Here is a 13363-nt window from a genome sequence, read left to right on the forward strand (position 1 = left end):
TGACCAAAAAAATGGTAAACCCATAAAAAGTAATGTGAAAATATTTTATTTTAATAATCTCTGTTTTAGTGATTTTAAAGTATGCGGTCCTATAATTGCATAAATATAAGAAAATATTTGAGTGTTTGTGTATGTGTGTTTACCCTCTCTCATGATACTGCTTTGTTCTGCTGTCAAAACCCACTTTGATTCATTGTGCCAACTACATGGATGATCTGTTCCCTGATGATGTTTCCAGATGATCTGAGTCACGTACGAAATATTCTCAGAGGCTTTCTTTATACATTCATAAAAAATTCTAGGTAGAATCCATTGTATTTAATAACTCCAAAAAGGGTGCCTTTTCCCCTGGTCACTGTATAAACTTGACTTTTCCTCTGATGCATAGCTCTGGCTAAAATATTTTTACTCTTAATTTTTCAAAGGAATGTGTAAGCTATGTTTTATTTTAACTATGCGAGTCAATACAGCTATTGCCATAGATTTCCCAATGTTCTTAAAACTTCTTTAAGCCCTTAGTCTTAATCCTATTTTTCATAAATTATGAATCTGGCATTGTTTTTATTAGGTTAAATATTCTCAAGTCCCTCTACATAGCATGTTAAATAATGTGCGTGTGATTAACCCCAAATTTACGTGTAAAATTGCTATAAATCAATAAACTGAGAGAGAATTTTGATTTAAAACAGTGTTTTGTCTAGTTCGACAAAGCACAGGCTGAAGGGGGATCCATGCTTTCTAAAGTGAATACAGCACGATGTAGGATAAGTGAATAAAATTTATTTTCTGAAGTGCTTTAGCTGAGGGTAAAGTTCTGCATCAGGATGCTATAAATTTGTTAAGATCATGGCTTTCTGTGTATCCCTTATCAACCTATAATCTCCTGATTGTTGCCTGTTTTTCAACAGCTGAGGAACAGTAATCCACACTTGCTTATCTCTCTTAATCACAGCCTCATGGTGCTAGAGCTCCCTGAGCCTTTAATTCCCTCTTAGAGGCGTAACAGAGTGGAAAGTAAACAAAGACGAATTTGCAACCTTCAACATTGCTAATTTGCTCTGATGTCAGAATATTTAAACAGGCAAGGACTTGGGAATTATTTGATCACGACTGATTTTAGTCTAATGCATGTGAAAAGGCTGAATCTGAGAAGGTTGTGCAAAATGACAGGCGTCCCAAGAGAGGTTGAGTGAGGGTTTCTTCTTTAAACAACAATGGCTCCATCATTTTTCAGCTCTGGGTCCTGTGTTCATACTGTGTATTTTTGTTTGCATTTTTAATGTAACTTTTTGAATATGATATAGGTTTTCTTGAAAATTCTTCATTTGCTTCCTTGTGTATAGATGTTAGAAGCCCAATCTTTAGGCTTGTTGTTGCATCTGTTCACTGTGTAGTGGGCGGGAGAGATAAAGATCCCTATTTAAAAAGCTTTTTCTCTCTCCACGTTTTTGTATCATCTTGACAGCCTAATGTATCCTGAATACTTTCATATGTAAAATGATTGATAACTTGATCTTCAAATTATTTTAAATTACACAGTTGACATTTATGCATGTATATATGTGTACATACTTACTGGATAGGAAAGGATGTTATCTTGCATTATATATTATATGCACGCTTCATCTACCACAGGGGTGCTATGCTTACACATACATACACACTATCATATACATATATTCATCTGTCCCCATAACAAATAGCTATATGTCATTACCTGAAACAGATTTGATAAAGATGCAAGACAATGTAATGTGGGTTTTTTTGTTTGTTTATTTTCCTATATTTTCTTCCATTTTCCTTTGTAAGGTCTTAATTGTCTGTTTTATGCATGTGTAATCACTTATTTTTTTTGTTGTTTACAGAACAGTTAATGCAGCATACATGTTGTTATCAGGATAAACGTCTGATGCTCTCCTAATTATTATATATTGCTCTGTTTATATCTGTTCTGGTTGAATGACTTGTGTTTCTGAAACATGTCTGATGATGATTTCTTCTTTTCTTCTTAATGTGTATCATTTGGGATATTCCAGGGAGAGACGTGTCTGGGAAGCCAGCCTTTTGCAGTCACTCTCTGCGCTGAGATTACAGCACTGGGATATTTGTGTTTCTCCTCATCCCTGTTTCTCTCTGTCTCTCACTCTCTCCAGCTGGTGTAAATGACTGCTGCTGCCTCCCAGAGCAAGATAACCTGCTCAGTCAGCTGGAGCCCCCTGCGGACAGCTGTCTCGCTTTTAGCTGATGGAAAAGTGCTATAACCGCTGAATGGAAGAGCGTGGAGCAGCAACCATACAAGCAGGAGTAGCCGCCGCCGCCGCAGCAGCAAGAGCAAGCGAGGAGGACTCTATTGTTCCCTGGTGTTAAACAGTTTTTCCTTTTCAACTGCCATGCACAATAGCAGAAGAGAGGTTTCCAATCCCTTTCTCCCCATGAAGAAATTCTGAAGAGGGGAGTATTATTTGAAGAAGGTTTCGTGGTCGTGCTGCGGGTTTTGGAGGCAGCAGCAGGCTGCTGGAGGCATGGGGTTGAGTGAGGGGAGCGCTCCTTTCTGCCGTGGTCCAGGGGTTTTTGCCGTGCCAGCCCGGTGCGTGGGAGTTCTCATGCTTCTGCTGCTGGGAATCTGGGACGCTCGTGCACAAAGTGAATTTCAAACTTCATCAGTGTATTTGTGGAAGACCGGTAAGTAAGGATGCTGTGATAACACAACAGCAGTGTATTTAGTTTTTGTTGTAAGTAATAACCTTTTTGTGTGCTTTGTTTATGTGGAGGGAGAAAGTTAATCTAAATTACTAATGCTTACTGGTAGGATTATAGGGGGAAAAAAAATAGGTCATCTTACAGGATTCCACCATCCAAGCAAATATTGCAATTAAAAAAACACACATTAGTGACTCTGTAGCACTGTTTCTGGGATCTCTCATGTCTTTTCTGTGTCTTCTGAGGTTTTTCATTTTGTGTAGTAGCTCTGTCTTTTACATAAAGGTCAGAGTATTAGTGCCTGTCCACAATAGGAAGGAACGTTTATTACAATTGGAGTCAGCATCATTAACAGTGCTCTAAAAATATTGACTTTTCACAAAGAAAGGTGTAATTCAGCATGTCTAATCTTTGTGCCCTGTGCTGACATGTAATATATTCAGTGTGGTAATTGATGGGGAGTTGGGTTTGTTAAATTTAGGTTTGTTGCACAGTATATAGGACACGTGAAAGCTAATGATGGATTAGGTGAAATAATCCAAGTGATGCCAGATCTCATAACCAAAGAGCCAAAGGCAAATAGGCTATGTGGATTCAGCACCACAGTAGATGGATAATTTCCTCTACTTTGATCCTAATGAGTTACGTGTCTGTTTTAAGGATTGCATAGTCATAACAGTGTTTCAGCCTTAACTCTGCATTAAAAATCTGTGGGGAATTTTCCTGTGTCTATTAATATATTACATTAATTCAGGACTTAAGCAGTGATGAATATGTGCATTTCAGTTGTCTTGATACAGTTTTAGTTCCTATATAAGTAGAGTCAAACTCTCCTTTAGGAAATTTAAAAAATTCAAGCCAGGAAATATTTCTTTTTCAGTTGTCTTTCTTCCCTGTATGTTGCCAGGAATAAAACAATCCAAAAAGTGGTAGTTTTGTTTAAAAACTGCTTTTCCATTAAAGGATAATATAATAGCAAGAGAAAGTGCAAATTAATAATTTGTCTGAAAAACAACTTCAAGAAGACAGTCTCTTTCCTGGATGGAGGGACTCAGCCTTCTGCCACAGAAGCAGATCAATTTACAATTACAGTGATATCCTGAATTTTTTAAGAGGCTCCATCTATCCAGCAGCTCAGGGAGGAGATTAAAAGGAAATTCATTTAAACAAGAAGACAAGCTTTCCAATAACACCAGAAAGAGAAATCTGAGGAAGGCAAAATGCTTTGCAACTTTCACTTCTGACTGAAAGATGGGTTATACAATGACAGTGACCCTTTTTTTACTTTTGAACCATTGAAAAATTAAAAACATCATTTCCATTTCCATTACAGATTTGTAAATGTTCAGCACACGCTTAAAAAGAGATGAAATACATGCACAGTAATAATATAGCATTTTCATACAGCATTTTACATTTACCCTGAGTTGCTAGGCATCAGTAGAATAAACTCTCCAGCATTTTATTATGTCTCCATTTAACAATTTAAAGAATTGTATTTAAAAATGTTAAAAGGTTGAGGATAATAATATTTCTAGTTAACTACTACTTAAGAACATGTGCTGTCAATTTGCTGTGGACTTACTTTGCTGTCCACTTACTTTGCACATAGTACACGTGCTCTGAAGTCTTCTCAGTTAAACCAGCAAGAAGGAAACTGAGCTGGCTTTTGTCTTCTACCCCTTTTCTCCCTTCCTGGTAAAGACTGCTCTTAAGAAACTTTTGTGTAGAACAGGTATGATCTAATTACTTTGCCTGGTGAAGAGCTAGTTCTTCCCTTCAGCTTTTCTTCTGTGAACTCTCTCCTCTGTTTTGCCTGCAATAGGAAATACTTCAGGCATAACATCAGCAATTTGATGATAACATGATGAATAACAAGTCATGAAAAACAAAAGTGGCTCTTTTCAAATGATGAATGGTAAGATGCTGTGAATAAGGCAGTGCATCTCTGTTTGGCTTAAATTAAATTTTTGCACTCTTTTTCTTAGCTGTTTATTGAATTTTTTGTTTTCCTCCTCCTCCTGTGGGAGGATCTAGAAAGTGAACTGGGAGAATTGCTGGTCAGTGATCTGAAGGGATATCTAGTATAGGATTTATAAAGTTCAGCTAAAGTATCAGAAGCGATAATAAAACTGAACAGTAGTGAACTCATGCAATTCAGATGGTATTTTGCTTCTCCTTCTGTGAGGGAGACAGAGTAGGGGAATGTGTAGCTGAGACTTTGTCTAGGAAGTCAGCTTCATTATATGCCTTTTGGGACCAGTTATGTCCATTTTTTTGAGAACCATGCTTTTTTTTATTGAATTTAGTCTGTCTTCAGCTTTTGTAAGTGCTGTTTATGACTTGCAGCCATCTGATTTTTTATTTCTAAAGATTTTTGAAATAATGCCTTGCTGTATGCTATTCCATGTCTTCTATACTGGTTTACTGCACTGTGTTTTCTTAAGGATGCCCTTGACAATAATCTGCAATGGTTGTAAGGTTTGAATTGAGGCATTCTTTCTCCTATAGAATAATAGTGTGTGTGTGTGAGTTGTTGTTTGTCTGGTTTTTGTTTTTTGATTGTTTGGTTTGGCTTTTTTTTTTTAGGGGTTGGTGTTTTGTTTATGCAGTTTGGGGGGATTTTTTGTTGTGTTGGGTGGAGGGGAGGAGTGTTCTTCTGATTTAAATTTGAAGTGTTTGCTTCCAGCCTATGAAAATCTCTCGGGGGTCATGACTTCCTGTTTACTGGCATCCTCCTGTGTACTACCATAAAAATCTGAGGTTTTTGCAATACTCAGTTTAACCTTTTGGGTTCTCAGTTATCTTTGATTCAGCATGGACAATGTTGTGAACAATCTGCTTTGAGCAGGGAGATTGAACTAAAACTTATCTCCAGAAGTCCCTTCTAATGACCACCATCCTGTGATATGGATGCCATCACTATGTCATTTTTACTTCTCCAACTGCAACTGCTTTGAAGTTTTGGCTTTTGTAACTTTTTTTGATCTCTTGAGAGAATGGGTATTTGCTGTTCTGGTGTGTTTTATGGACCTTCAGAGTTTTGAATGGCATTTAGATGAACATAGTTGATCATAGTTACTAGTGTTTAAACTAGGTTTCTCACGAAACATTCTCATTCCATACCATGCAGACCTGGTGTATGCAATTTATTCAGTTACAAATACACAACTGGTTCATTTTGTGTGGTCACTGGGAAAGTCATCTTTTTTTGACATAAACTAAAGCAAAGTTATGAAACAGCTAGATTCCCAGAGTTGGGTCATGATGTATGTCTGCTTGATGATATGTGCTAGAGAACAGCAGCTTTTAGCAACTCATGGAAGAGAAGCTGTGGTACTGAGGGCTGGTGATTCCATTGATGTGAGATAGATACTGCCAAATGTTAAACTTTTCAAGTCCAAAAAGATTTTTAATTACCTGTTTTGTTCATCAGTAATTGCCTTCTCTGATTCTATTGATTTAATTTGCAATGAATAGTTGCTTGATTCAGGTTCTACACTGCTACATTGACTTTCTGTGAGTTCCTGAGATGTTTTAAATTTTGTTCCTATTCTACCTTAACCATTACGATTTTCTTTTGAATTTTACTGAATATTATTGAATTGTTTCTATGTATGCACAAAAAAAAAAAGGGATATATCTATGTGCCACAACTCAGAAAAATCCACATGTGTTAACTTTTGTTAAATTTTATTGTCCAGTTTGTTTTATTTTTAGAGTGATGTTGGGTTTTTTGATCATGGTTCAGTTTATACAACACCAAGCCTGCTGGAAGAAAATGGAGTCCACCTGTCTCAAAGTTGGAAAAAGAATCTTAGCTCAGGAGTTGGCAGGACTTGTTGAGAGAGCTTTAAATTAGATTTGAAGGGGGATGGGAACAGGGCCAGGCTCGACAGAGATAAGGTGTGGGAAGGGGAGAACTGTAGTGACCACTCTAGTAGCAAAAGGAAGCTTAAAGAGGGAATACCTCAAGCAAGCACAAGCAGCCAAAGACATAATTACAAGACAGGACTATGGGTCGTCCCTTTGGACCCCTACTGGGATATTGATGCAATCAAATACTTCTATAAAGTGCCTGTACACCAAAGCACAGAGTATGGAGGAACTAGAGATCTGTGTGCAGTCACAGGGTTTTGATCTCAGTGCAGTTACAGTGGTGTAGTGTGTAGTGGGATAGGTCACATGACTGGAATGCTGTCCTGAAGGACTACACACTGTTTAGGAGAAACAGACCAGGAAGGCACGGTGGTGGAGTTGCCCTTTATGTGAGGCAACACTTGGCATGTATCAAGCTCTGTCTTGGGATGGATGACAAGCAAATCAAGAGCTTATGGTTTAGGATAAAGGGACTGACTAGTAAGGGTGACACTGTTGTGGATATTTCCTACAGGCCACCTGATCAGGAGGAAGTTGATAGGGCCTTCTACAGGCAGCTAGTAGCAGCCTCAATGGGCATTGGTTCTTGTGGAGGACTTTAACTACCCTGACATGTGCTGGAGAAGCAACACAGCAAAGCACAAATAGTCCAGGAGATTCCTGGAAAGCATTGATAACAACCTTCTGTCACAGGTAGTGGAGGATTCCACAAAGAATGGTGTGCTGCTTGACCTGCTAACAAACTATCATAGCCTCATTGGCTATCTGAAGGTTTGGCTGTAGTGACCATGAGGTTGTGGAATTCAGTATGAGGTGAGAAGGAAACAGGGCAGCAAGTAAGATTGCGATCTGACTTCAGCTTCTTCAGGGATCTTCTTAGAAGTATCCTAGGGGAACAGGCCCTGCAGGCAGAGAGGTCCAAGAGAGTTGGTTGATATTCAAGGATCACTTCCTCCAGACTCAGGAATGATACCACCCAATGAGCAGGGTATTGGGCACAGGGGGCAAGAGACCTGCATGAATGAAGAAAGAACTCCTGTCATTTTGCAAGTGTAAGAGGAAACACAGAAGAGATGGATGCAGGGTCAGGCTACTTTGAATGAATATAGAGAGATTTTCAGAGTAAGTAAAAATGAGACAAGGAAGGCCAAGGCCCATCTGGAATTAAATCTGGTCAAGGATGTGAAGGACAACAAGAAGGTTTTTTCCAATACATCAAAATAACAAAAAGAAAACAAAGGATAATATGGGCCTGTTACTAAACGGAGGGGGGACCCTGGTAAAAGAGCATGCAAAGAAGGTATATTTACTGAATGCCTTCTTTACATTGGTCTTCACTGAGGAGACCAGCCCTCAGGAATCTCTGACCCAAGAGACCAGGGTAAAGGAATGTTGGAAGGAAGAATCTCCCTTGGTCAAGAAGGATTGGGTTAGAGAACAGCTAGTCAAACTTGACATCCACAAGTCTGTTGGCCCTGACAGATTACATCCATGAGTGTTTAGAGAGCTGGCAGATACCATAGCTGGGCTGCTCATGATCATCTTTGAACAGTTATGGTGATCAAGAGAAGTGCCTCAAGACTGGTGAAAGCAAATGTCACCCCAGTCTTCAAAAAGGGCAAGAAGGAGGACCCAGGGAACTACCTGCCAGTCAGCCTCACCTCAGTCCCTGGGAATGTGATGGAGCATGTCATTCTGTAGGCATGTCTATCCACATGGATGACAAGAAAGTGATAAGGAGAGTCAGCATGGCTTCACTAAAAGTAAATCATGTTTGACCAACCTGATTGCCTTCTACAATGAAACAACTACCTGGATGGACAAAGGGACAGCAGTGGATATTGTCTACCTCAACTTCAGCAAAGCTTTCAACATTGTCTATTACAGCATCCTCATAGGCAAACTCTGGAAGTGTGGACTGGATGAGTGGACAGTAAGGTGGATTGAGCACTGGCTGAAAGGCAGATTGTAGTGACACAGGGCCTAGTTGGAGGCCTGTCATTTGTGGTGTCCCCCAATACTTGGGCCCAGTATTGTTGAACTTGTTCATCAATGACATGGATGAAGGGGTGGATGCCTCTTCAGCAAGTTCTCTGACAACACAACGCTGTGCAGCCCTTCGGAAGGACCTTGACAGGTTGGAGAGTTGGGCAGAGAAGAACTGTCTAAAATTCAACAAAGGCAAATGCAGGGTCTTGCACGTGGGGAGGGATAACCCCGGGCACCAGGACAGGCTGGGGACCGACCTGCTGGAAAGTAGCTCTGTGGAGAAGGACTTGCGGGTCCTAGTGGAAAAGAAGATGTCCATGACACAACAGTGTGCCCTTGTGGCCAAGAAGACCAATGATATCCTGGAGTGCACTAGGAAGAGTGTTGCCAGCAGGTTGAAGGAGGTGATCCTGCCCCTCCACTCAGCCCTAGTGAGGCTGCAACTGGAATACTGTGTTCAGTTCTGGGCTTGTCAGTACAAGAGAGACATAGAGCTCCTGGAGGGGGTGCAGCAGAGGGCAACAAAGGTGATTAAGGGACTGGAGCATCTCTTAGGAGGAAAGGCTGAGGGAGTCAGTCTTGAGAAGAGATGACTGAGAGGAGACCTCATCAATGTCTATAAATATCTGAAGGAAAGTTGTGAAGAGGATGGAGCCAGGTTCTTCTCAGTGTTGCCAAGTAATAATATGAGAGGCAACAGGCAGAAACTGATGCACAGGAAGTTCTACCTGAATATGAGGAAGAACTTCTTCACTGTGTGAGAGACCACATACTGGAATGGATGGCCCAGAGAGGTTGTGGAGTCTCCCTTGCTGGGAATATTCAAGAACAGTCTGTACACAATACTGTTCAATGTGCTCTAGATGACACTGCTGAATTAGGGAAGTTAGACCAGGTGACCCATTGTGATATCCTTCAATCTGACCCCTTCTGTGATTTTGTGATTTTTATATTCAAAGACAGTTTATAGTCTTGTTTATACTGCCCACTGTGGGCTAAGATGTTGATGTATCTGTAAGTTTTGCAGCAAACAATGTGATGACTGCTGATTCCTAAATAAAGACTGCTATACAGTTTTCACTCTTTCAAAACAAGAAGATGCATGTTTTTCTTGGTCTGTCATTTCATCATGCAGGACATATATATACACCATTTCTATACACAACTGACTAAGCATAAACATTTCTTGCCACATGAGAACTCTCCTTTATTTTTTTCTACCCTGGATTTCATTTGTTTTTCTTAAATAACCGACATGGTCATCTGTAATGTGCTGTCAGTTTTGGGTGTAATGCCTTCTTGCAGTTACTAACATAATTACTGAAGAGCTGCACAAAATCAGCAAGATCACACTAAAATTTCATCTTCCAACACCTTGAAGTAGCGCACATTACTCTTTTCAGATGCAAGATGCAGCACTGGATTGATATCTCTGGATTGAAAAAAGCCATGAGAAAAAATCCAGGGGGTAATACTTTTGCCAGCAGTATCTGATTTAAGGACTACTAATCAGATCCCAGATAGTATAGCTTGGTGCAGCCTCTGCAGAATTATTTGAGCTATGTGCAATTGTGTAATACCAAGACTTGGTCTTATGTATAACAATTTCAGTAGAACGTTTTCCCCTTCTTTTTAACAAAGGTAGAACTTGAAATAGGCTTTCTGTGGGTAAGTGTCCTTTTAAAATTAAAATGGGAAAAAAAAGTCACTGTTTCCTGAAGAAACCAATTAAGTTTCTATGTTTTCATGCTTATGTTCAGTCTCACTATGTGAGAATTGGTCCTTAGATGATACCTTGTTCAACCTTTGATGCAGTTGAGAATCAGAGGAAAGGCAGTGATATGGATGTAGGCAACATAAGATCACAGGTACCCTTGGGGTAGTGGAGGCCTTGAGTGAAGTCAGTGTGCCAAGTGGTTTCCAGTGGGACTGGATGGGTGTTGCAAGCTCTGCAATCCAAGAGTTCTCCTTAATCAGTTTCTGAGCATTTTTAGGCAGCAGCATGTGATTTTTCCTAGTTCCACTGCCTTGTGAAGAGGACTGCACAAGGGCCTTCTACTTCACCTCAGTAGCCTATAAACAAAGGTTTTGCTGTTGCTGTCGGATCTTGTAACCAAATCATGTTTCTTCACTGCTTGATATGAACTTGGGTCTCAACACTCCCCTGATTTTTAACCTCTCAGTTTCCCACTTACCCACAGAGAAAAACAAACACAACATCTGCACCATTATATCCTTGTCAGGTTTTACATTCTGAGACCCAAATCTATTTTAAAAATAGTTTGGTGCCACAAGTGGAATTAGAGAGAGAAGGGTTTTCAACACTTCTGAAATTCCTCTTCTAACACCTTTGGTGGCTAAAAAACATAAAATCACTGAATTTTATTTTATTTTCCCTTTGTATGACTCTAGGACCATCCTTATTTTCACCACACTGACTGTTCCTATTTCATATTAATGCCTGAGGAGGAAAAAAATCCCTCCTAGGACTGGCAGTCCAGCAGGCATTTCAAGGTGTATCTAAGTACACAGTAACAGGAATTATCAGAAGGGAAGAGGGAGAAAGAAAAAATTAGCTAATCAGACCTCTGATTAAAGTGCTTACCTTTCAAGGGCTCTGTCAGCTGGTTTGTTGAAGCTGTTCCGTCGCACAGCTGAAAATTCCTCATTTTTTTCAATATTTTATTGTTACTTTTTTTCAAAACCAGAGTAAGGACTTTTTGCAGTAATCACAACTTGAGACCAGAGACAGATAAGCCTGTGTCAGTAATGAGGAAACTCCTGATTTTAAAGAGATTGTGAAGAAATTATCTGAAGAGGAGGATTAGATGTGAAGGCCTAAGGAAAATGCTAAATGAGAAAAAGATGTTTTATCTTGAGGCCTAACTGTCAAGAAGGGAATTCACATATGATGATGAAAGAGGGCAATGAGGACCTCTTCAAGGGAAAATAAAGCCCTAGGTATGGCATGGTATCTATGCATCCTTGAGGAGAGAGGTAAGTCAAGATTTTCAAACTGTCAATGTAAAAGGTGTTTTTGAGGATTCATCTCTTTACTTCTCTGGTTGTTGGTTACAGAACAAGATAAAAAGAATATTAGTAGAAACTGCATTTTGTCCCCTTTTCAAAAAATAAAAATTATTCAAGCAAAGTGTGCTAAACAGACATTACTATTAAATATAAATAATCCTCCAGGATGGAATGTGATTAAGTGTTGGTTACATATGCCCTGCATAAATTCATATTAATTACAATTTATCACTTTCATTGCATTCAGTAACGTGCATCTAAGCAACCACACTGTTTGCTGTCTGTCTCCCAGTTAAATCTGACTTTTATGTAGTCAAATGGGTCTTATCTATCTATGACTTGAATAAGGAAATATTCATTTTCATTAGGCATGTTCATCACTGTTGCTCTTCGCCCTCATTTAAAAAAAATATCCTTTCAGATTTTTTATTCAAGAGAAATTTTGCAAAGCATGTGTTAAGTCTTTGATAAATTCAAAAGGTTTGTAGTGCAGCCTGGCAAAAAATTTGGCAGAGATGCAGAAAATGGCTGCTTTAAGGTAATTATTTATAAATGTTGTTTAGTAATCTGTCCCTATTTAACAAAATCAAAGTAAATATTTAGATGTTTGGAGAAAAATGTTGTGCTGCTGAAATTCTTTTTCTTATGTAGGTACTTTGCCATATTTGAAATAGGAAAATAGAAAAAAAGTGTGGCTGATATTATAACCCTTTAGTTAAGATAAACAAGTACTATACGCTGGAATAATGGTTGATTTCACTTGTAGGATAGCATTTTGAAGCTGTCAGAGAAGTGGAAAATGGTAGTTGATCATGTTGTACTGGTAGCAGAGAATGTCTGGATTGTTTTCAGCAAGTGCCCTGGAGTGCTTATGCTAACTAGATCAGCTGAATCCCCCAGCTCATAGGAATGCTGGAACAAGAGAATACCTCAAAAGTTAGGGGTTGATTTGTTCTGCAGGCTGGCTACTCCAGTGTTGGATTAATTCAATTTTTTTGATACCTCGTAGACCAGGGTTTAACTTTACACTTTCCTATTCCACTGGATGTTGATGTGGTCTTTTATCCTGCCCATTGACTCAGTTGTTCAAATAATAGAAGTATGTCTCTTTTAACACAATAACTCCAGATTTAATAGAAAGCCCAATTCCCATAATATAAAGTATAGTATTATCAAAGACAAATAGTAATCTATATTTTGAGGTAAAATTTGCCATGTATAAATAAATTGTTCATTAAACTTTGTATTGTGAGAAAGTAATTTCTGGGGTAAAGGACAATGCACATATTTATCCTGTTTATTGAAGGTTATGCCCTCCATTCACAACTTCATTATTTGTGTCTTTTTATTTTTCTTGTATTCTTCTGTGGTCTGTCCACAAACAAGTCTTCTCCTTGTAACAGGGCTGAGAGATCCTTTTTCTGGATGTATGTCCAGTCAAAATATGTTTCTTTTTCTTAGATTAGTGAAGCTGAAAAAAAGTGGTGGGCTCCTTAGGTGGGTAGAGATATGTTTAAATTCTCAATAACAGAAGTTGAAAATCCAGTGGCTTTGTGTAGCACCTCAGAGAAGGCAATGGTCTGACAGAGCCTCCAGTGGGAGGCAGCAATAGCATTGACTTGGATTTTATTTATGGATTCTTCTTTGTTTTTATGTCTGTTTCTGTCTAGTGAGACAGAAAAAAAATATATGGAGTTACTAAAATAATGGAAGAATTAAAAGAGAGAAACATACAGAAACCCTAAGAAACCATATTACTGGGTAA

General features: G+C 38.9%; 1 protein-coding gene across 1 annotated transcript in view; it reads left to right on the forward strand.

The window, feature by feature from the left end:
* The window catches only part of THSD7A (thrombospondin type 1 domain containing 7A), a 234630-nt gene that overhangs the window by 31099 nt on the left and 190168 nt on the right, over positions 1–13363 (forward strand). The window contains exon 2 of the mRNA XM_064676429.1: positions 2154–2682. Within this exon, the coding sequence (XP_064532499.1) occupies positions 2523–2682 (160 nt within the window). The 5' untranslated portion in view covers positions 2154–2522. The remainder of the gene's footprint in view (positions 1–2153; positions 2683–13363) is intronic.

This window comes from Pseudopipra pipra, chromosome 1, assembly GCF_036250125.1.
Source record: "Pseudopipra pipra isolate bDixPip1 chromosome 1, bDixPip1.hap1, whole genome shotgun sequence".
Lineage (NCBI taxonomy): Eukaryota > Metazoa > Chordata > Aves > Passeriformes > Pipridae > Pseudopipra > Pseudopipra pipra.